At 54.7% G+C, this 22,032-nt stretch overlaps 8 protein-coding genes across 8 annotated transcripts; 3 read left to right on the plus strand and 5 right to left on the minus strand.

Annotated features, from left to right (window-relative positions):
* Window positions 1-1,241: 1,241 nt before the first annotated feature.
* On the minus strand, window positions 1,242-1,772 carry PG998_012487 (uncharacterized protein; the record flags this gene model as incomplete). Its single annotated transcript, XM_066879303.1, has 2 exons — window positions 1,242-1,691; window positions 1,770-1,772. The coding sequence occupies 2 exons, from the start codon at window positions 1,770-1,772 to the stop codon at window positions 1,242-1,244; spliced, it is 453 nt and encodes a 150-aa protein (XP_066725687.1).
* Window positions 1,773-2,883: 1,111 nt separating this feature from the next.
* Window positions 2,884-3,228, minus strand: PG998_012488 (uncharacterized protein; the record flags this gene model as incomplete). The annotated part of the gene is made up of 1 exon (XM_066879304.1): window positions 2,884-3,228. One exon carries the CDS (start codon window positions 3,226-3,228, stop codon window positions 2,884-2,886), a length of 345 nt encoding a protein of 114 aa, XP_066725688.1.
* A 1,482-nt stretch (window positions 3,229-4,710) lies between these two features.
* PG998_012489 (uncharacterized protein) lies at window positions 4,711-6,495 on the plus strand (the record flags this gene model as incomplete). Its single annotated transcript, XM_066879305.1, has 2 exons — window positions 4,711-5,147; window positions 5,306-6,495. The coding sequence occupies exons 1-2, from the start codon at window positions 4,736-4,738 to the stop codon at window positions 6,493-6,495; spliced, it is 1,602 nt and encodes a 533-aa protein (XP_066725689.1). The 5' UTR covers window positions 4,711-4,735.
* Window positions 6,496-7,631: 1,136 nt separating this feature from the next.
* On the plus strand, window positions 7,632-8,569 carry PG998_012490 (uncharacterized protein; the record flags this gene model as incomplete). Its single annotated transcript, XM_066879306.1, has 2 exons — window positions 7,632-7,959; window positions 8,064-8,569. 2 exons carry the CDS (start codon window positions 7,632-7,634, stop codon window positions 8,567-8,569), a joined length of 834 nt encoding a protein of 277 aa, XP_066725690.1.
* An 816-nt stretch (window positions 8,570-9,385) lies between these two features.
* On the minus strand, window positions 9,386-11,347 carry PG998_012491 (peptidase C1-like family protein; the record flags this gene model as incomplete). Its single annotated transcript, XM_066879307.1, has 4 exons — window positions 9,386-10,068; window positions 10,215-10,469; window positions 10,555-10,934; window positions 11,076-11,347. 4 exons carry the CDS (start codon window positions 11,345-11,347, stop codon window positions 9,386-9,388), a joined length of 1,590 nt encoding a protein of 529 aa, XP_066725691.1.
* An 820-nt stretch (window positions 11,348-12,167) lies between these two features.
* Window positions 12,168-12,575, minus strand: PG998_012492 (uncharacterized protein; the record flags this gene model as incomplete). Its single annotated transcript, XM_066879308.1, has 1 exon — window positions 12,168-12,575. One exon carries the CDS (start codon window positions 12,573-12,575, stop codon window positions 12,168-12,170), a length of 408 nt encoding a protein of 135 aa, XP_066725692.1.
* Window positions 12,576-12,711: 136 nt separating this feature from the next.
* Window positions 12,712-14,468, minus strand: PG998_012493 (uncharacterized protein; the record flags this gene model as incomplete). Its single annotated transcript, XM_066879309.1, has 3 exons — window positions 12,712-13,162; window positions 13,650-13,830; window positions 14,456-14,468. 3 exons carry the CDS (start codon window positions 14,466-14,468, stop codon window positions 12,712-12,714), a joined length of 645 nt encoding a protein of 214 aa, XP_066725693.1.
* A 2,896-nt stretch (window positions 14,469-17,364) lies between these two features.
* PG998_012494 (uncharacterized protein) lies at window positions 17,365-20,714 on the plus strand (the record flags this gene model as incomplete). Its single annotated transcript, XM_066879310.1, has 3 exons — window positions 17,365-17,397; window positions 17,473-18,060; window positions 18,099-20,714. The coding sequence occupies 3 exons, from the start codon at window positions 17,365-17,367 to the stop codon at window positions 20,712-20,714; spliced, it is 3,237 nt and encodes a 1,078-aa protein (XP_066725694.1).
* Between the last annotated feature and the right edge of the window lie 1,318 nt (window positions 20,715-22,032).

The raw sequence follows: 22,032 nt of genomic DNA on the forward strand, positions 1-22,032 counted from the left end.
CGGGAAAGTCTGTTTGTAGTAGCTCTTGTTTGTTTGACCTTACCCGTCTTACCGTCCGTTCGCTCATCCACCCCCAGGTTTCTCCTGACACCGGAAACTCAATGGCCGGTCGTTCGTTCAATCTGGCAAGCCTGCCATGTGCATGTGTATGTGCGTGTACATGGTTATACCTTATCAGTACTTTGGTAGCCAGGTTGTGGAATAAAATGAAAAGAGCCCCCTGCCTTAATGATGTACCCTGCCAAAGCTCATTGCACCACAGATGACAGGAATACATACCTCATCAGGGGGCAGCTCTCTACCGATATACAGTATGGGCCATTTGAGATGGCAGATGCTAAAGTACATATGCTAGTAATAGAAGGAGGGTTGCACTTTGTTGCAGAGCTCGAAAGTATTGTGCCCAGTACCCCTGAAATTTACGAGCTACCCCTATTTCTCATATAGAAGAGTGACAGATAGGGGTAGCTCGTAAATTCCAGGGACTAATTCGCCCGGACAACGGATTGCTTTTGCACACGCTGCTTCAATATAGCAGACACCAATATCTCATATCTTTTCAAGCATCATTATATGTTGACTATAATTATTAGCAATGTTATTTGAGTACCTGTGTGCATCAAATATGACGGCGGTTACGGGTAGCTCTCTCTGTCTAGGGGCGGTCAGTCCATCCGATAGGGCCTTCATACCATTTTAGTTCTCGATAATCGCTAACTAAGAAGCCTCAGCAGCAGCAGCAGCAGCAGCAGCAGCGTAGGAGAACAGCGCCTCGGTCGCCATCAATCACATGGGCGAGGTTCGAGCAGATATCGTATAGATCGACTCGCTACACGTTTCCCGGTCTGCCGTGAGTCAGCGCGTGCTTGGAGGCGTGAGCGAGGGCGTACACAAGGATGCTCGCATGCTCGCAGAAGACGGCCATCACGATTCCGGGACCGCAGGCTGTCTAGAACTTGACGTTGGCGACACCCACGGCCCGCTTGTCGCCGAGGCCGACTCGCCTTGCTGCAGCCTCACCATTTCGCCCAGGAAACCCAAGTGCAGCGACGTCGCGGGCACCCAGACGGAGACCCCACCATGCCGACGAAGCGCTTGCACGAACTGCGAGCCGTAGGCCTACTGCTTCGCGGCCAGGTAACCAAACAAACGCCCTTACGCACGGCGGCGCTGCTGTCCCACCCGGCGGTTGTGATGGCCGAGGCGTAGTTGATGGCATAGGCGACGTACTCAGCGCTCTGCTAGGCGACGCCGAGCATGGCGTGCGGGACGTTGAGCCAGACGGGGTCGGCAAGGGGGTAAATGCTGCCAGAAGACGCTGTGTTGGTATCACGGTCGATGTTGGGGTTGTCCGTGTCATTTTCGCTGTTCTCCCCCGTCTCCAGGGCGCCGATGGCGACGCTGTGCACATTGGTGTTGCCAAGACTGGTGCTAATCAGCTCCGCCGCCGCCTTGTTCGGGTTGGACAACAAGAGGCCGAAGACGTCGTGGGCCATGGATTGGACCTTCCTTAGGCTCCTGGGCGGTGCCTTTGAGGGTTCCACGTGGTTGAGGATGTCGAGCTTGCGGACGAGGTCGGTGACGTTGTCCAGGAGCTCGAGCGCCGAGTCGAGACCTGGGGGTCCCGTCACCAGACCTAGGAGCCCCGGGTCCCGCCTGGTAAACGCACGATGGTCAAAGAGATCACCATACTACTGTTAGTGCGGCTTCACGTGCGGCTTCACAAGGAGCTCGGTGTGGACTGTAAATGCCTTTTGTTGCCATCTCACCATGGTGGTGCTCACCGAAACTATGTCTAGGCGATGGAGAACATATCAATCTTAGAACGATCATAAGAGATTCGTCAGATGGATCTTGCAGCAATCTGGATGATCAGATCTCTTCGTTTTCGAGCTATTGCGGATCAGCACTCTCGGCAACCCTAGGCGGCTAGTACCAAAGAGTATATGAAACTTCGATGTTACCTCAGTCACCAAGTCACAAAGCTTCCCACAAGCTGGCCAAACTGACTCGCGTTAGGTGTGGAGCTACAAATTCAGGAGAACAGCTTCACAAAAAGTCTGGGCGTTCTTTTAATATGTTCTTAAAACTATGTGCCTGGGTATATATTTGGCTCGAACCCGTAATGTATCAAACCCCATCCACTCTTGAGCTCGGCGGTTGGAAACAGACCTCGCGATGCGACTGCCGCCCTGCTCAAGCCAGCACGTGGCCCGGCCCCAATTGGCGCAGGCGACACGGAGGACCTATGAGGACGTTGGCCGAGTCCCCCAAGTAGATGAGCCAAAGCACATTCACCCCGTGCTGGAATGTTTCAACCCTTTTGATGGTCGTTAAAAATAGCCGGCGGTGGATGTTGCCAACTAGTTCCAGCATCTGGGTGAAACCATGGATGCGCATCGAGGTGTTGAGACAACAAGATACTTGAAGGCTAGCTGGGGAGATCTGATTGACACTGACTGGGGACAGTGTAGCGACTCCCTCTGAGGTTTAGGTCGGGAAGCGATGGTTCCTGGTCTGGCCGTCTGTTAGGTCCTTGCTCGAGAAGGTGAAGCTGTAGGCTTAAGAGATGATGCACTTTGGCTACATACCACTTATGAGAAGGCTCTAGTCCAACAAATTGTTCTCATGATGACACGAAGACGTGCTTCGTAGGTTGCCATTTCTGGGTCACGTGCCGCTGTCGATTGCTCGTGCCGTGTCGGCTTCTTCTTTCATCAGAAAGGAGGCCATCCTGCGGCATCGCAACGGTGGTGAAGATATATTTTCGGGTAGAGTAGAGTGGAGTAGTGTCCCATGTGTTATGCTGGGAGGCAATATCACGTTCCCTCTTGGTGATCAAGACGGGGTGCAGCCCTATAGTAGAAGAAGGAGGTTAGACTTTCATGTGCCATGTGGTTGAGGATTGGGTTTTTCGGGCGCGGGGCCGCTTGAACCTACCTCGGGCTCTGGCATATGAACTCGCTTCTTCTTGCGAGGGGGCGACGGCGATGCATCTGAGGCATCCATGTCCTCGATATCACTGAGAGCGGGAGTCGTGGGGCCCATCATGGGGGACATGGCAGGCGAAGAGGGAGCAGGCGAAGAGGGCGCCGAGTCGAAGCCGAGCTCTTCTGCGAGCTCCATGGCTCGGGCATGGGCCCGGATGGCCTCGCCCATGGCGCTACTGATGGAGGCAGCGCCGTAGTCGCGATAGAGAAGCTGATGGACGAGCTGGGGACAAGGCATGATGGCTGATGGCTGATGGATGGATGGGTGAATGAGTTGGAAGAGATAGGGATGCAGTAGACAGACGGGTCTTCCAGGCTATATATATATAAGAGCGAGATGAAGAGTGAGGGGTACAAAGTAGTGATGAGATGTCGACGAGTACTTGTTGGGTTGGGAGGCTGTAGGGCCAGGCAGGTATGAATTCTATTTAAGGTGTATTGGATGTAAGTGGTAGACGTTTAGAGTTTCGGAGGTGCGCTTGATGTTTCGAGGCAGAGGCAGGCGAGGAAGGTTGTTTTGAATGTTTGCTATTGAATATTGACAATATACCAGGGAACAGCGAGAACACAGTCAACCCTTGGGCGTCGCAAGTCAGGCGATATTTAAATGAGTGCCGGAAAGTGAGGCTTGGGCCGTCTGAATGGGCGAAGCCCTTGAGCACTGGTAGCAAATCAAAATGTCATCCCATACCGGAATGCCAATCCATGACTGTGACTGGGCCTCTCTCGCATCCCTCATCGCAACATGGCCCGTGTTGTGAATAAGGTCCGGCGAATATAGGTGGACATGCGCGACACATTTTTCGGAGAGGAGCCATTGAACAGAGTTTCTTCCGTGTTCGATTCGATTTCCCTCACTTCTCTAACAAAGACCTCACTGGAATCCACAAGCAACATGCCGTCCGACGGGGCCATGGCTGGCGGCTTGAGTGTTGGATCATGGAGAAGGCCCGACTTGGTGGTGTCTGCAAAACTGGTCAGACCAAAATCAGGACTGGGAGAAAGACGGGACGGATTTGAAGAAACATCGGCGTTCGGAAGTGCGCAGTTGCTTGCTTATCTTATCAGCCAGTCCAACATCCAACATGGGCAGTCTGGGCAGCAAACATCACCAAACTATCCCCGACGTGTTGGTGGTGTTGGTGGTAGCAGTAGCTGCCTGACGAGCGTTGTATGGACGGGAAAGGGGGGGCAATGGAGTGATTAATCTAATCATAGGCAATCAGCACTGCCAAATTGCAGGCGCTCAGCTCCAGGCTTGAGTCCCAAAGTCTTGTGACAATGACCCGACCGGGTGGCAGTTGATGCGCCGGACGAATCGCGGGTATAAGTGGAGTTGGCCAGGGACGGATTGCGTGCCGACATGAGAAAGAGTCACAGCAGTTCCAAGCCCAGCCTCGATCTGGACGGCTACACGACATTTTTCAGCTTAGATAATCTCGTCTTCTCGTCTTCTCGTCCTTTCGTCCTTTGACGTCGGCCGAACCACCGGACGGTTGCGATTGCAACACACAGACATCGTACCGTAGTAGGAGCAAGTGGGTAAAGACGCAGCTTTGCATCCTTCTTTTCCCGACAAGACTCACACGTCGGAATGCGCTTTCTGCCTATAAATACGACTATCGCCTCACCTCCCAGGATGGCGATAATCAGAGATACCGTCGAGCCAAGCGCCGTGCTATCTTATCACACCTGCATTTTCCTTGCTAGCTTCCCCCGTCGACGCGGCTCCCAAAAGGCTGAAAATGGCACCATCCAGCGTTATCCTGCTACAAGGCGGCACGCTGCTGCTCCACAACGAGTCGAACCACATCGCTCCGACAACAGCTGACCTCCTAATCATCGACTCACTCATCTCGAGAATCGGTCCGGACCTGCTTCAGCACTGTCCCGAAAACACCCGAGTCGTGGATTGTCGGGACAAGATCATTAGCCCTGGCTTCGTCGACACCCATCGCCATCTGTGGCAGACCCAGTACAAGGGCGCCCACGACGACCACGGCCTCGTTCCCTACATTCCCCGAGGCAATTTTACCGCCACCCTCTGGAGCCCTGAGGACCTCTTTTGGGGGGAGCTGGCCGGTGCCCTCGAGTCCATCGACGCCGGGACCACCACTGTCGTAGATCACTCCCACTGTAACCCGACCCCTGACCATCGTAAGTGACGACTTGTTACCTGGCCTGCCTCCTCTTTTTCCTTCCAGGCTTTCGCCATCTTGCTTCTGTTGCCTCCCCTCCACCCTGGAACAGGATGAATCCTCGATCCATGGCGTAACTAGCCCTTTTTCCCATCTTGCTCACTCTCTCCCGCACAGCCCAAGCCGCCATCCAGGCTCTGGTGTCCTCTGGCCTGCGTGCCGTGTACTGCTTCACGCCAGCGCGGCGCCTCGTGTCCCTCGCCCCGCTCAAGGTGGAGGACGACACCTTCTCGGAGGAGAGCCTGTCGATCTACCGGGCGCTCGCGAAAGCGGGGCCCTTCGGCGGTAGCGGTAGCGGTAGCGGCAACGGTGGAGATGGGGACGGCCGGGTGCACATGGGGTATGCCAACGACAGCCTGTACGCGCCGGCCGACGTGCTAAAGCGCTTCTACGCGGACCTGCGTGACCCGGCCCACGGCCGCCCTGCCAAGGTCATCACGTCACATGCCCTCGGCGGCGCCCTCACCAACACGGGCGCGGGCCGCGGCGGTCCCACGGCGGTCCAGGTGCTTCACTCGCACGGCTTGCTGGGGCCCGACGTCTTGCTGGCGCACGCGACGTCGCCCCACGACGTGGACGCGGACCTGTACCGCGCGTCAGGCGCCTGCGTCTCAAGCACGCCCAACACAGAACTACAGATGGGCCTATTCCCCGTCGCGCTGCGGCCGGACCACTACGACCACGCCAGCCTGGGCGTCGACTGCCACAGCTGGGGCGTGCCGGGCATACCGGGCCAGATGCGCATGATGCTCCAGGCGGCGCGGTTCGAGCGCGGCGAGTGGTTCGCCTCGCAGGGCTTGTGGTCGCGCGACACGGGCTTCGCGGCCGAGCAGGTCTTCAACCTGGGCACCCTCGGCGGCGCCCGGGCCGCGGGCCTGCAGGGCGAGGTGGGCAGCTTGAAGGTGGGTATGAAAGCCGACATCCTAGTGTTCGATACGGACAGCCCGGGCATGCTGGCCGCCGCCTCGGAGAACCCCGTTGCCGCCATCGTGCTGCACAGCAACCCGAGCGATATCGAGATGGTGATTGTCGATGGCGTCGTGCGCAAGGAGGGTGGGAAGCTGCTCGATACGCGCGTGACGGCAGCGCCCGTGGAGGAAAAGTCGGTCGTCTCGCCGGGCACCACGCTGTCCTGGAAGGCCGTCGCCCGCAAGATCCTTGACTCCCAGCACTCGCTCAAGACGCGGGCCAAGGGCATGGACTTCGAGGCCGACGAGGAGGTGCTTATTGACATGATGCACCTCAGCCGCGAGACCATGGTCAAGGGGATCCATAGTAGTAGCCAAAGCTATCTAATCCAAGCCTAGATTTCGAGTCCCCAATTCGACTCCCCTGAGTGTCCCAAACGTAATTCAGGACATAATTTACGCATCCTGATATACCCCCTTAACGTCATGCTATCTATCGTATGAAACATCCAGTACGATCGAGTCACTATCGAAGCAGCTATTCTTGAACCCCTGAAAGAACCTCACGTTTAGTTTTTCGCTTGAACCCGCGCTGGGACAAGAAGATGCGGTTGCTGCCATGAGCCGCCATGCCAAACACGTAGGCTGATTAGGGGATTTGATTTGCCAACTTTCGATACGGTGACCGGTCAGCCCGCCAAGGAAACGTGAGATCCGAGCCTCAACTAAGCACATGCAGTCCGAAGTCTCTCGTCAGCCGCCGAAGTCTAAAAACAACACTGCACATGCTGCACTTTCATGGATTTCATGGATTAGTGTTTGTTGATAGTGCGGGGTGCAGATAACCTCTCTTTCCGTCACGATTCACTCCGGATTGTAGGGCTGGCTCATCACAGAAACCGTGTAACCTAAACCGTCTCATCAAAACATATATTAGATATGCAGCTGCTAGTTAGATCTGCCGAACAAGTTGTATCAAGTCTGCCTTGCCAACACACCAACTGACTTACACCTACATACGATGCGACACCCTCAACTATTCAGCCCAACCAATCAATAGTTACGTTTGTTCTTCCTTTCTGCAAAATCAGCATTACGCCAAGGAACCAACCGCTCAAAACAAGCCTGAGCCCAACCTAGTCTTGATTGGATGGTTTCCCGTATGCATGCAATTGGTACGGACTCCCCCCCCTCCTCGCTTCTCCGACGGGAGGCCCTTTCCCCTTATCTTCAAAGATATGTATGTACCAAGTTTGCTGCATACATACCTGAGTAACTGAAACACCGAGACACTAACTGCGACGAGTCGCGGTGCTTGGTTGTGTTTATCATTTGCTTGCAGCAGCGGCGCGCGCAACAAAGATAACAGCGAAACCGAGGGCGTGACCCAGACTCAACCCGACTATTATACAGTCCGGGGCGCGCGCGTGTGTGGCCATCCTCAAACTCAACGCATCAGTATTCCATCGGTGGTGCAAGTTCTCCCACATCATTCCATAATCCGGAGACAGTTTCGTCACCACCGGCCGCAACAAATGGTCTCATTAGCGCTTCTGCGACGGCTACCCAAAGGCGGTGGCGGTCACGGAGGGGGTGGAGGCCATGGCAGCGGCGGCGGAGGAGGGAAAGGCGGAGGGAACGGGAAGAGCGGCGGCACGAGCAGCAGCAGCAGCGGTAGTAACACCAAGGGCGGCGGTGTCGTGGTTGTGGGTGGTGGAGGCGGCGGTAGTAATTACCACCAACACGGCGGCGGCGGTGGCGGTGGCGGGTCACATCTGCCGGCATGGGCCATCGTCCTCATTGTATATTTCTCCATCTTCACAGTCGTGTTCATCTGGTGTCTCGTCCGCTACTGCCGTAAAGGTCAGAAAACAATACACTCTTCTTTACGTCTGCTCAATAGCACACAAAGAAAGAAGACGGAGATAGCCGGAATGAATAAATTGCTGACTTTATAGTACATACAGAACGGCAGCATCGACGCGAGGGCAAATCTTTCCGGCCCTGGCATGCCATCTTGAAATCTCTGTACACCGCCAGTGGCCTGAGGGCCATCGTCTGGCCCTTCAAGCTGATCTGGAAAGCGGTACAGAAGACAAAGAAGCCCGCCAGTGGCAACAACAGCGGCGCGGCATACACCAAGGTTAACGAGGGCGAAGGCGACAGTGGCCACATAACCACAACGCCTTGGCCCGCGCACACGCCATGCGTCTTTGGGAACAGCGGCGCCTCCTCGTCGCCGTACGGGCAGCAGCAGCAAACCGACGCCGTCCCGCTGTCGCGGAGTCGCAGCCCCAGCCTAACCCCGAGCAGCGACCCGCCACCGTACCCGGGGCCTAGTAGCGGCGTCAGCAGGTACAGCAACCGCAATAATAACAAGAAAATACAGGGCAGTGATGACACCGAACAATTATTACCGACGCCGGCGCACTTGCCGCATTCTCGTTCCCGTTCTCGTTCCCGTTCTCCGTAGCAGGGAGGTAGCGCTCATTGAAAGGGAAGGAAAGGAGTTCTGGGTTTTTGTTTTCTTATCTTGGATACCTTTGCGAACTGGGTCATTCTAGCCTTGTCTCGTCATATCTTGAGGTATGGCGTGCTGTGTATTCTTTTTTGTTCAAGATGAGAGTCCGTTGCGTAGATTACGAACGACAGCCTACGCGCTTTCTTAAGTCACCGAAATACAGGCTTTATGAGTTAGAGATCAGTAGGAAACTTGCCTGTGGTAGTGTTGTGCCCCTTAAGGACGTTATGAACCGGCCCCTTTTCTTCTTTATGTAATCCGATATTCTCCTTGTGTCATAATACAAGTAACATCACCAAATCATTTAAGGGCATTACTCATCTGGCTTGAAAGTCTCGGGACGCTTGTCAAAAGCAATGATTGATATATCACTTAAAGTCTTTTTGAGCTGTGTCGCAAGTGTTATATGCTTCTGAGCGTTCACGATAGGGGCTACATACAGCTGGCTCGGCCTCAAGCATAGTAGCCAGCGTGATGTGACGGCTTGGGTGGAAGCCCCTTCTCTACCAGGAAGAGCCAGCCTGGAACACCATCCAGGATATAGCACGAATTTTGAAGGAAGCCGATGAGCAGCTACACCGGCTTCAACGCATTAAGTCATCAGTACGTACCCGTACTACCATTTTGGTATGAAGTCAATTTCCCAATATTGTATGCCTCTATAGGAGGCAGCTGACGAGATAATACCTACTCGGAAATATACCACGAAACAGCGACAATGAAATTTGGCTAGTTAGAGCCCGGAACCAAACGACCACTTCACTGTGATTACCTGGCTAAGGAGCCCATGGGGTCCCAGAGCGGCAGCACCACTGGGTCCTTCTTCAGGACGTCGCGAACCTCTTTCACCAAGAAGCGCGGGTCGATGACGGCCTGGTAGACAAACTCGTCCATCCAAGCATCATTCATGACGAACCAGCCATGGTCCCCAGCCGCCTCGCCCCACGAGTTCTGCACACGCCAGCGAACGCTCTTCCCCGACTTCTCGTCGACGTGGACGGCGGTAAGGACCATGGCATGGGTCATGGCGCTGGCGCCGATGCGCAGACGGTCTGCCTTCGACACCGTCTTGGCCAGCAAATCGACATTGAAGCCCAGCGTCCAATCGACGAGACCCAGGTCCATGATGCCGCTCGCGCTATTGCTCGACTGCCCCACGTCGCATCCGAAGAAGACGGGGACCCCTGCCCGCAACATAGCGACGCACGCTTGTTTCAGCCGGGCCATGTCGACGTTGACATAAGACACACCGCGTCCGCCTACGATGTTGCCCAGTCTGTCCACTGTCAGCAGCGAGAGCGGCTCGTGGCGCGGATCGTGCACCAGCGAGATCATGCCCGCGATGGCACTGCTGGTGATGCGGAACTCAGGTGAGGAAATGTCCCGCGCGAATTCCAGAGGCGTAAGACTGACGGTGCGGGCTTTGTTGTTCTTATCCTTAAATGTCCATTCTGCGATAGCAGTAGTCAGTTAATCATTTGTATCTCCTAACCGTCATGTTTTCTAGTTTGCGAGCCATCAAAGCTGTGAAATCGACCCAGGTCGTAAAAGGGAGAAAGGGGGAGAAAGGAGGAGGGGGCCTCGGTTGTCGACATACCAAACTTCTCTGTTGAGCTCGGAGGCGGTCCCAAGGTGAGGGTCAATATGAGATGGATCTCGCGCATCATCTTCTTCTTGGTAGCCGATAGCGTCGCGGACGTCGTCTCGGAAGCATTGGCCAGTTTACGTAGCCTCAAGGCGTACTCGCGCAGCTTCGAGACCACTATGTAATTGAGCGTGCTGCTGGACATGGCGTTCCAGCTATCCGGGTACAACGCCTGGGGAACCAGACCATACTTGTTTACTAAGTTGTCTGCAATGCAGGAGAACAACACCGGATCAGTCTTTGGTCACTTTGCTTCCCCTTGTCACGCCGACAAGGATCAAACGAAACTTACAAACCATGTCCCACTGCCCGCCATCACTGACAGGATCTGCCAGCATCCTCTGCATGAGCCTCCCCTCGAGGTCCTCGGCAGCAGTCTCGACGACGTTCTCAAGGAAGTAGTTGGCCTTCTCGAGCTTGTCCCAGAAGAAGAGGTAGGCCTGGGACAGTTCGAACTCGGCGAGGCCGTACTTTTTCATGAGCGCAACGCGGAAGACATTGGTGGATGCGAACAGCCAACATCGGCCGGAAGACCGTTGGTTTGTGATGGGCGCGCCCTCGGAGGGCCCGATGGAGACGTTAAATACGTGCACATCGGCCAGGATATTCGCCGAGCGCTGCTGCGACAGGACGTCCTTCGGATTGGCGCTGCTGAGCGCGGAGAGGGCGAGTCTGTAATGATCACGGAGGATAGTATCCGTTTGTGTAAGTTGAGACTCATTCACCATATACACACCTCTGCAGGCAGCCGACATAAGAAATAGGGGAGGAGTGAGGGAGGAGAAAGAAGGAGAAGACGAGAGGCGTGGTCACCTGTTCTTGGGATCTTCGAGCACCTTCGACTGCCACGCACCCATGAGCTCAACGGGGAGAGCCTCGGGGCAGCGAAACAGTTTTCTGATTCCTCCTTCGCCGTAGCTACGGCGGCCGGTCTTTTCTTCAGTCATAACATAAACGAAGCCGTCGTCATTGTCGTTACCGACGCCATCATCTGCCTCGTTGATCTGAACCGTGCGCAGACGCTCGAGGACGGCCTTCTCGTGGGCGGCCGCCTCGGGCGACACTTTGGACGGATGCGAACCCATCGCAACTACTAAGAACGACAGCCCCGAGGAGAAGGTGGTGGAGTTATCGATTTGATGGCAAGAAAAATCACTTGGGATGTCACGAACTTTACAAGTTGAAGTGGTGCCAGTCGGTCCTTTTAACGACGATGGTGGTGATGTACGTTGGATTGTGGCCAGTATTCAAGCGTATCGAGTGCCTGGAGGTAGAGTACCCAAACGACGAAGAAGGAACAAGTATGAATACCTAGACGTGTAAGATGTCGGGGTTCGGCATGCTTTATGGAGATCAGATCACGCACCACGCCAGGTTGAGCAGGTGGTTACGTGACACTCCTTCGTCTGCTTATCTTGGTGGTGTGTACTTACATGAAGCTCAGGCAGGGCGGGGAAGCTTCCACAGCTGCTCCAGGTCGCTCTTGGGAAGGGATGGAACAACGAAGAGCTGTGTCCGAACTTGTGATTGGCTCTTTATCGTCCTCCAGAACGGCAAGGTCTCGGGTTGACGAGTACTCCATCTGGGATTGGCCATCAAGGTGCGTTTGCAGACGACGCAGCATAGAAGTAGGCAGTCACACGATGCAAGAAAAGAGACGCAAGATTTGTAACCTCCCAATAATTCCTATTCATTACCAATCATTTACAGTTGAGAAAAGCCTATCTACTGAATGATCCTGAGTTTTTCCCTTCTTCCATCAGAAAGAGGCCGACTACATACACCATGGCCTAGACAGCCAGCGACGAGCCGCATACCTCCTCATGTATGCAACCAAAAACTAAATTGACTCCCATATAATTCCGTACATCGTAACAAGTAAGCAGGTTAATGTAATGCACACGTTTACAGGCGGGAGCCGTGGATGACCTTCATGTCAACAGCGAGCTCGCGGCCGGCGTCGCTGAGGACAAGGACACGAACGCTGCCGCGGCCAGACTCGAAAGCCTTGTTGAGGCGGCCCCACAGGTTGCCCTGCTCGGAGACGGGCAGGCCGGGCTTGACGTCACCGGACTCGGTCATGGCGACGATGTTGCCATCCTGCATGTCCAAGACGCGGTACTGCTTGAAGACGGGGCCGAACATGGTCTGGACGACGACGCTGGGGCCGGGGTGCTGGACCTGCGACGACTCCTCGTGCAGCTGCTTGGTGAACAGGTCAACACCGAGGTAACGGTGCTGGCCAGTGGCACCCGAGGTGGAGATGCGGATGACCTGGCAAGGGCGGCCCTGAAGGATCAGGATGTCGCCCATGCGGATGTGGTGGCAAGGGATGGAGACGGTGTTGGGGGGCCCGAATGGGAGGCGCCGCCACGGACGGGAGCATCCTCGTACTTGTCAGCCATTGTGTGAGATTGGCGAGGGTGGTGATGACCTAATGGTTCCCACATTAGCACGGGTGATCTGGACTGAGTCGTTTGAGGACGGCCCAACCTTTTGCGTCAGCGTAATATCCCATGTTGAACTTACTGGGAGTGGTTGATTTGGGAGCGTGAGGGACCTCGGTGGTTTCCTCGACAACGGTGGTCTCCTTGTGGTAGGAGGGGGCGGAGTGGTGGGAGTGGTGGTGGTGGTGGGGAGTGTCAAGGGTAGACTCAGAGACGCGAACCTCTTCCTGGTAAACGGGACGAGAGTGCGAGTGAGAGTGGCGAGACGGAGGCGGGCAGGGGGCGTCGACGGTGGTCTCTACGCGGATATCTTCCTTGTAGCTGGGGGAGTTACGGGCGCGGTATTCACGTTCAATCACGTCAATAGGGCTGTGGTGAGGACGGTGTTCGTGATCAACCTCAACGTAACTGTCGGTTTGGGCAGAGTAGGAAGGAGTAGGCCTTTTGGAAGGTCTGAAGTAAGGAAGCGAAGGTTAGTTAAGGATGCTATGTTCCTCAAGTCAAGAGTGATATGGGAAGAAAATATAAGGATTGACCCGGGCACCGGGAGAGTAAACAAAGCTTGAGCCAATTGGGCGAGTCCAAGCTTCCGTTCCAGGGTGTTCTATGCAAACCCCGTAATATAGGATAGGGATAGGGTGTCCAGTTGGAAAATTCTCCATAATGACGTTGGGGCCGGGCAACCAGACGAGAAGCTGGAGCCAAGTGGTGTCTCGTGTTTTCAATATTGTAACGGGTCATTTTTCACCGCAAACTAGGCTGCTGTGGCAGCTGATTGCTGCCACGCCGCTTTGCTGTATGCTGCCGACGTTGCCGCCTCCGCTTGAAAAGGCGGTATATGTGCGAAAAAGGGGGTATTGGGGGGGACATATATATATATATGGACGCGGACAGAACGTGGGAAAAAGAGAGACTGAGAGAGAGAAAGTTTGCGACTAACCTGTGTTCCTCGTAGTACTCGTGACGATGGACACCGGGACGGCGGTATTGTTCCTCTTCACGTGTGATACGGATCTCTTCTTCCCGGCGAGGAGGAAGTTGAGCAGAGACAGTGGTGGAAGAGTATTGACCTACCCGTCCGGCTTTCTTAGGGGGATTTGGATCTCGAGCTCCTCGTGGGTCTGAGTGGTGGTCTCGACCTCAGCGGTCTCTTTGTAGGACGAGGGGAAGACGCTGAAGGGAACGGGGACGCGGGCTTCAAAGTCCAGGTTGGCGACCTTGGGACGGCGAGAGAATCCTTCTCGACAACCTTTCGATGAAGCGAAAGGAAGACAAGAAGATTCCTCTTGCTCTTCTTTCTAAAACTGAAAGAAAAGAAGGGAGAAAGAGTAGGAAGACGGGTTCCTAGTGCTTCTCACGATTCCTTTTCCAGGTTTAGGTTGACGAAGAGGAGGATGTAGATGGAGGAGTTTGGGGAAAGAGTAGATCAAGATCAACGTTTGGTTGGGCTTGAAATAAGAGTATGGGGGATGGGGTGAAGGTAATGCAATGAAGCGGTCAGGTTTGGGACTGAGGAGAGGAAGAGGAGGGAGCAAATCCAGGTGGGTGAGGCAGACGTGCGTTGGGCTATTTGTGTGGTTGCGATATTGCGTGGCAGCCAGGTGCAGGGATTCTGTGGTCTGCTTTTGTTTACATGCGGTGGAGATGGCCGCCCAGAACTGTATCCAGACGAATCTACTCCCTGTTTATCTCGGCTACAACAAGTAAGGCGGCTGGGCAGAGCTCCTCCTGGGCCATATCCTGGACCACCCTGGACCATCCTGGACCGTCCTGAACACCACTCCACTGCTGTCGCGGATATGCAGCTAAGAGAACCCCGGGCGGTACGTCGAGCGCAAGCGATACTTGCACACCAGACACCAAGAGAGAAACACCTTCTGGGGGGCCGATTGGGCATCTACTCCGTCCTGCTGTGCTGCTGTCTCGCTATCTCGTCACTATAGCTTGCTCCAGACTCTTCCAGCCTCCCGCCTGTCAGATCATGTCACCGAATGTTGATTCATGCTTGACGTTGGGGGTGGGACGACGAAAAGCTGCCAGGCTGTTCAGCGCCCCAAAGTCAATCTTCCTAGCTCCCCTCGTTGATGATCAAGCCATCGGAGCCATCGAAGCCATTGATGGCTGGCATACAACGTCCTTGCTTCCAGCGGCAGAGTCACAATCAGTCAAATTAAATAATGTGACGGCCGCCGTTCGTTCGTTCGTCTTACAGGTACCTACACATATGTACATGTATCGATTCGAATGTACCGTAAGAGAGGTACGGCCAGCAGCAACGTGCTCCAGGTCGGGCCATTGAGCGGCAAGCTGGGAGCGCCAGACGAGCTGTCACAATCCCAGAGAGAGCGAGACAGAGAAAAATCCTCGCTACTTCCAACCAGCACGGGTCACCTAATCTATCTCGGCTGGCACTGGCCATTCAGCTCGAGATGGATCTGCACGACCCAGATTGCCCGGTGCTCTGTGTGTTGCAAGGTGTGTTAGGGCCTTGGTCGGATGTGGAGAGCGCGCCCGCGAAGAGGTTGGGCAATTTGGGTCACTTGGGTTAGAGGGTGTTAGTTGATGGCCGGACTTGGACTATTTCCAGGATGCAGTCCCAGGTGATAACACATCTTTCATATTGTTAAGGCTGGGGAAACTGGGAATAAAGCGCTGCGCCGAAACGGAGCACGGCTTTAATACCGAACTGCGCTGCAGCTATACCACGATCGAATCGGGGTGGCTGGGGCCACGAATACAGTATCAACCGCAGCGGGACTTGTGAAACTCAATTGGATGTCCAACACGAGGGTGCTTCGTTCCCCAACCACGTACATTCGGCCTTCACCTTGCAGGTGGTCAGAAAGCATCGCCCATGTACTTACTTCGTACGCGTCCGCTCGTGGAGCCCGTCGATTGGGCTACTGCAGCAGTACGGGCGCGACTTATGCACGCCTCAGCAACACCACTGCAGCTGAAGTCGTATGTCGTGTCTTGGTGTGCCTCCAGGCCCCGTCCAGAAACATCTCTTGGTGCTTACATGTGCCGATGTACGATCATGCTTTGGGAATATATACGTAGCTGTCTTCTCCAGTTCCCACCGGCCCAGAAAAACCAGTCTCCATCCGTATCAATTGCTTGCATTTGATAACTTGCAGCCAGCTATTGACGTTGCTTACGCTCGGGTCTTCTCTCGTCGGAACAAGCAAAAGACGACGGGGTTTTCCCGCGCCCAATTGGAAGAGAAAAACGCCGACAAGCTTGCGAAACTTCGGACTGCCTGGCTCCAAGCTTGGAAGAACCTTGAGGCCCACTCCCACCGACTCTTTCTGCTCTTACCCCTGAACCAACCCGGGCAAAGGAGCCAAGTTGCTAGGACAACCGGGACAGAAAGAGGAAGGCTGCGCACTGAGTCTAGGCCAGATGCGGAGCCAGCGAGCAACAAGACAGCTAGACAGGAACAGAGCCTCGGGAGTCGGGGTTCTACAACTAGTTTTACCATCAGCAGAGCAAAAGAAGAGTGGAGGCTGGGCCGGTGGGGACGGGTCTTGTCTTGGCGGCACACAAGAAGGAAAGGACTCGATTCAGTGCAGTAGCAGGCTCGTTTACGTTACTTATTACTACGATCTGGCCAGTAGCCAGCATGGCCGGCATGCACCGCGATGGAGATGGGCCGGGTGTATCCATCCCCATCACATGACGGACTAAGCTGAAATGGCCTAAACCACCGCTTTAACGGATGGTCAGTTCTTGTCCATCGAACGGTCCAGGAGGCTGGAGCCAAGCAACTGGAACTCTCCAAGAAGTAGGTCAAGTAGAAGCCGAAAAGCAACAGTCCGTTGCAAAGTCCGATTGAGGATTGATGTGGAAGTGATCGAAGCCATGCCCATTGATTTTCCACAAGTCGGAATCGACCTGAACCGGTCAGCGCTTCCTTTCTCTCCAGTTTCTCCGCAAGAAGGGACTTTCCCTGTCCACCTTGGCCCTGGGGATCTTGGATGCCATGGGCCGCTGCCACTGCCGCCGTATGGTTCTGGAGTCAGATCGGAAATCCAATGAACAGAGCCCATTGGATGCCAAGTGCCTAGTATGGCTATCCCATCCAACAGCCGTAGCCATTGAATGCCCGGCTGTCACAAGGCGGCTTCCACATCTACAGATTTGCGTACTCGGGCATATTAGGGGATAGGTTGTAAGATATCTCACTGCCCGCCACGATTCTGAAGGTCCTGGTTTGTTGCTTGTCAGTTATCTTCAGTGACTACTTGCTCTAGTAAGCATTCAGGCTTATACGTATCTGTCGCCGAAGTATGCACAGGCGTTTGGCCTGGGTACGCCTGTGATTTTCGTTCTAAACAGATCTCAAGAGTATAAACAACCGTCCAAACGCTCAAAAGCTATAATTGAAGCCATCTGACTCTTGAAGGCCTCTTACACACGTGGTCACCCTCATTCTCCTTCATATAAGTGACGTCACGCCGGGCTTGAAAGAGATCCATTGCGTTGCCCCCACGTTTTGACGTTTTGCAATGTCGGCGGAGTGAATGTGTCATGGCCGTGCCTGCTGCTTTGCCCCGCGATTGCGATTTTGCTGAGCATGCGACTGAAATCTTGACTTGACCATCCCAAATCTGCAAAAAAAAACAACCTCCTACCTCGCTGTGAATTCTGTAAATATGAAGCAGCGTTTCTCGTCTTTAGATGTCAAGGTATGCCGTGATCTTGCCTACCATAAAAGCTACATTCCCAGGGTACGACTAACTTGTGCTTGCCTGCCGTCATAGGTCATTGCGCATGAGCTCTCGACAAGCTTGGTCTCGCTGCGGCTGTCCAACATCTACGATCTTTCCTCCAAGATCCTGCTGCTCAAGTTCGCAAAGCCCGAAGACAAGAAGCAGCTCCTGATCGACTCCGGCTTCCGATGCCACCTCACCGACTTCGCGCGCACCACGGCGGCGGCGCCCTCGGTCTTCGTGCAGAAGCTGCGCAAGGCCCTGAAGACCCGGCGCGTAACCAAGATTTCGCAGATCGGAACGGACCGCATCATCGAGTTCCAGTTCAGTGATGGCATGTACCGTCTATACCTCGAGTTCTTCGCCAGCGGCAACGTCATCCTCACCGATGCCGATCTCAAGATAGTCACCCTGCTCCGCCATGTCCCCGAGGGCGAGGGGCAGGAACCCCAGCGGCCTGGCCTGCCATACTCCCTGGACAACCGGCAAAACTACGCCGGCGTTCCCGAGCTTACCAAGGAGCGCGTGCGGGCGGCGTTGGAGACGACCATCGAGAAGGCCGCCGTCGCCGCGGCGTCCGGAAAGAAACTAAAGAAGAAGCCCGGCGATGAGCTGCGCAAAGGGCTCGCTACGACTATTGTGGAAATCCCCCTATTCTTGTTGACCATGTCTTGAAGGTGACCAACTTTGACTCGACTTCACAGCCCGCTGCCGTGTTGGAGAACGAAGAGCTATTGGATCACCTCTTTCGCTCCCTGCAAGAGGCGCGCAAGATTGTGGGCGACATCACAAGCTCTGAATCATGCAAAGGATACATTCTCGCAAAGAGAAGGCCTGGCGCCCAAACGGAAGAGGCATCTGCAGATACGGGCTCAGAAGCGCAGGACAAAGCAAAGGGTTTGCTGTACGAAGACTTCCACCCATTCCTTCCACGGCAGTTCGAAGAAGATCCTGCCTACGCGGTCGTCACCTTCGAGAATTTCAACAAGATGGTAGACGAGTTCTTTTCTTCTATAGAAGGACAAAGGCTTGAGTCGAAGCTATCTGAGAGAGAGGCTGCCGCTAAGCAGAAGTTAGAAGCGGCCAGGGCGGACCAGAACAAGAGGATAGAGGGTCTGAAGCAGACGCAGCAGCTCAATGTCCGGAAGGCCGGAGCCATCGAGGCCAACGTCGAGCGAGTGCAGGAGGCTATGGACGCCGTAAATGGCCTGATTGCGCAGGGTATGGACTGGGTCGACATCGGAAAGCTGATCGAACGAGAACGTAAGCGTGGCAACCCGGTCGCCGAGATCATCGCGCTGCCTCTGAAGCTGTCGGAGAACACCGTCACCCTGTTGCTGGGCGAAGCGGAAGAAGATGCCGACATGGATGAAGGTTACGACAGCGATGATTCTGAATCGGATGACGATGCGGAAAATGACACCAAAGAGCAATCTCAACGACTTCACGTCGACATTAATCTGGGTGTCTCACCATGGGTTAACGCCAGAGATTATTACGACGAACGGAAAACCGCGGTAGTCAAGGAACAAAAGACGGCAGCACAGTCAGAATATGCGTTGAAAAATGCAGAGCAGAAGATCGCTGCGGAGCTCAAGAAGGGGTTAAAGCAGGAGAAGCCGCTCTTGCACGTCGTCAGGCGGCAGATGTGGTTCGAAAAGTTCATCTGGTTCCTCTCCTCTGATGGCTACCTCGTGCTGGCTGGAAAGGATGCTTCCCAGAACGAGATCCTATATCGACGATACCTGAAGAAGGGCGACGTTTATGTCCACGCCGACCTTCATGGCGCGCCCTCTGTCATCATTAAGAACAACCCACAAACACCAGATGCCCCTATACCGCCCTCGACCTTGTCGCAAGCTGGTAACCTCGCAGTATCTGCGTCCAACGCTTGGGATTCGAAAGCGGGAGCGGCTGCTTACTGGGTGGATGCCGAACAAGTATCCAAGTCAGCACCTACAGGGGAGTTCCTGCCCACCGGTAGCTTCATGGTTCGAGGAAGGAAGAACTTCCTGCCCCCGGCACAACTTATCCTTGGATTCGGTCTGATGTTCAAGATCAGTGAGGAGAGCAAAGCCAAGCACGTCAAGCACCGACTTAGGGACGCTGGCGAGACGGCATCCCTTGCATCGTCCAGTGTGGCAATAAGCGCAGAGTCCAGGGAATCGACATTGCCAGCAACTAATACAGAAGACAACACAGCGGCTCAGAATGACATTGAGCAGGATGAAAACGATAAGGAGGAAGAAGACGTGGATGCACAGGATGGAGACAATGAGCAAAGGCAAAACCCTCTGCAGTCTGGAGGCCAGAACGAAGAAAACGATGATGATGATGACCACGAGGAGGAATCAACACCCACGGAGCAGATGCAGGACCTTTCTGTTAATGATGCGGCCATGCCGGAACAAGAAGCAGAGGATGCTACAGTGCCACAGCCTGAAGACAAAAAGGAGGATGACGATGATGGCGATGATGGCGAAGACGAGGATGACGCCGAAGCCGAAAATGCAGCTCCCGAGAAGGCGAGTGGATCAGGACCACCGCCTACCACCAACAAGGGCCAGGCAAACCAGCCGAAGCAGCAAGCCCCAAAGCGAGGGAAGCGAGGCAAGGCCAAGAAGATCGCCGCCAAGTACCGCGACCAGGACGAAGAGGATCGCGCCGCGGCCGAGGCCCTCATCGGTGCGACAGCGGGCCGTAAGAAGGCCGAAGCGGAAGCGAAAGCCAAGGCCGAGAAGGAAGCGGCCCAGGCCCTGGCCAAGGAGCGCCGCCGCGCGCAGCACCAAAAACAACAGCGCGAGACGGCCGAGCACGAGGAGGTCCGCAAGATGATGCTCGAGGAAGGGGTCGAGACCCTTGACGCCGACGAGGCCGACAAGGTGACCTCGCTTGACAGTTTGGTCGGTATACCGCTGCCTGGAGATGAGATTCTCGAGGTGATCCCCGTGTGTGGGCCCTACGGCGCCATCGGGCCCAGTCTCAAATACAAGGTGAAGCTGCAGCCGGGTTCGCAGAAGAAGGGGAAGGCCATTAAGGAGGTCCTCGAGGCCTGGAAGAGCGTCTCGGCCAAGAAGGGCGTGCTGGATGACAAGAGCCTGGACAAGGAGCGCATGTGGCCGCGCGAGGTCGAGCTCATGAAGACGATCAAGCCCGAGGAGGCCGTCAATTGCATCCCCGCTGGCAAGGTGCGAGTCATGGTGGTGGGCGGGCACGCTGGGGGAGGCGGCGGCGGCGGCGGAGACAGTAAGGGGAAGAGGGGTGGTGGTGGTGGAAAGGGGAAGAAGAAGTAAGTAGGGGATCAACTAACTACTTATATAGAGATCGATGACCTGTTGTATATATTACGAAACACCAGTATTTCTTCGGACTGAGCATCGGAAATGGTTTCTTATTTATTTTATCTGTTGTTTAAAGTGCTTGTTTGTCGTCTTCGATCTCCTGATCGCCTATCCCAATCCCTATCTCAACCAAGACGGATTGTTGTTTTCGATTTCGGATGTCGAGGTCTGATGGTCCGTCGACGCTTACCTACCTTCGGGACTATGCGTTCGGTGCAATCCAGAATATCGGGGTGGCCAGCTGGTGATTCCAGGGAATCGCTGTGATTGCTTCCCATTCCAACAAGTCTCTGTGCATCGGGTGACCACCTACCCTGTACCGGGTGAGGCTCAAGTGACTTACACATCTCAGCTGCAGCATTGAATTCTACTCTTCATTGCACGCACTCACCATCATTATTCTCCTCCGTACACACCATCTTACCTGCCTAACGGTTTTCATTCTTGGACGTCTCGACGACTGGAGAAAACATACGTGTAACAAAGTTTTCTCTCTACCTGGTCATACACTCACCGTTACCTCTTTCTCCAACACACACCACTTACCCACCTGGCAGTTTTGATTCTCGCACGTCTTAACAACCGATATCCTTCACCCTCAATAGGCAGGCAGAAAACATGCATGGAGCCATGGACAACATGGCGATCCAGGTTCCTGTCAGCACAGGGATTTTCAACACCACAGCACTCATGACAAGAAAGAGGCTGTACGATGAGACCTGGACCCCTAGAAAACGTCGCTGCATATTTCCCAGCGTGGTCCCCCAAAGCTATTTGGGTAAAAGAAAGCAGCGGGCGGCGGACGAGGACTTCACAAGCGCCGTCAAGCGCCGCACAATATTTGACGAAGCCGAACGGAGTGCGCTTCTTATCCGTGGCAGGATCATTGTCCCGCCGGAGACTGGCCCCTGGAGGCTTTCTGGCAAGCAGACAGACGGTACAAGCATCGATGAGCTCGTGGGCATGGTGAACGGTCTGAAATTGGATAAGACATTTCCACAGTTCTCGAGGCTACCACCGGAGCTTCGTCGCCGTATTTGGCAACACACATGGGAAGCCCGCGCCGTCACCATCTCACGTCGTCTCGTTGCTTTCAAACATGGGCAGCCAATGGGTGTAGGATACGACCCTTCATACGAATGGCTTCACCGATACACCCACGAATACAAAACACACCTAGTGAGATCGAATCACTGGGGGTAGTTGACCCACGATACCACAGGAAAACGTGGTTTGAGAAGGCAATCGGCAAAGACTTGGTTACTTCGAC

The sequence above is a fragment of the Apiospora kogelbergensis genome, assembly GCF_038363985.1.
Source record: "Apiospora kogelbergensis strain CBS 113332 chromosome Unknown utg000008l_segment0_segment0, whole genome shotgun sequence".
In the NCBI taxonomy this organism is placed as follows: Eukaryota; Fungi; Ascomycota; class Sordariomycetes; order Amphisphaeriales; family Apiosporaceae; genus Apiospora; species Apiospora kogelbergensis.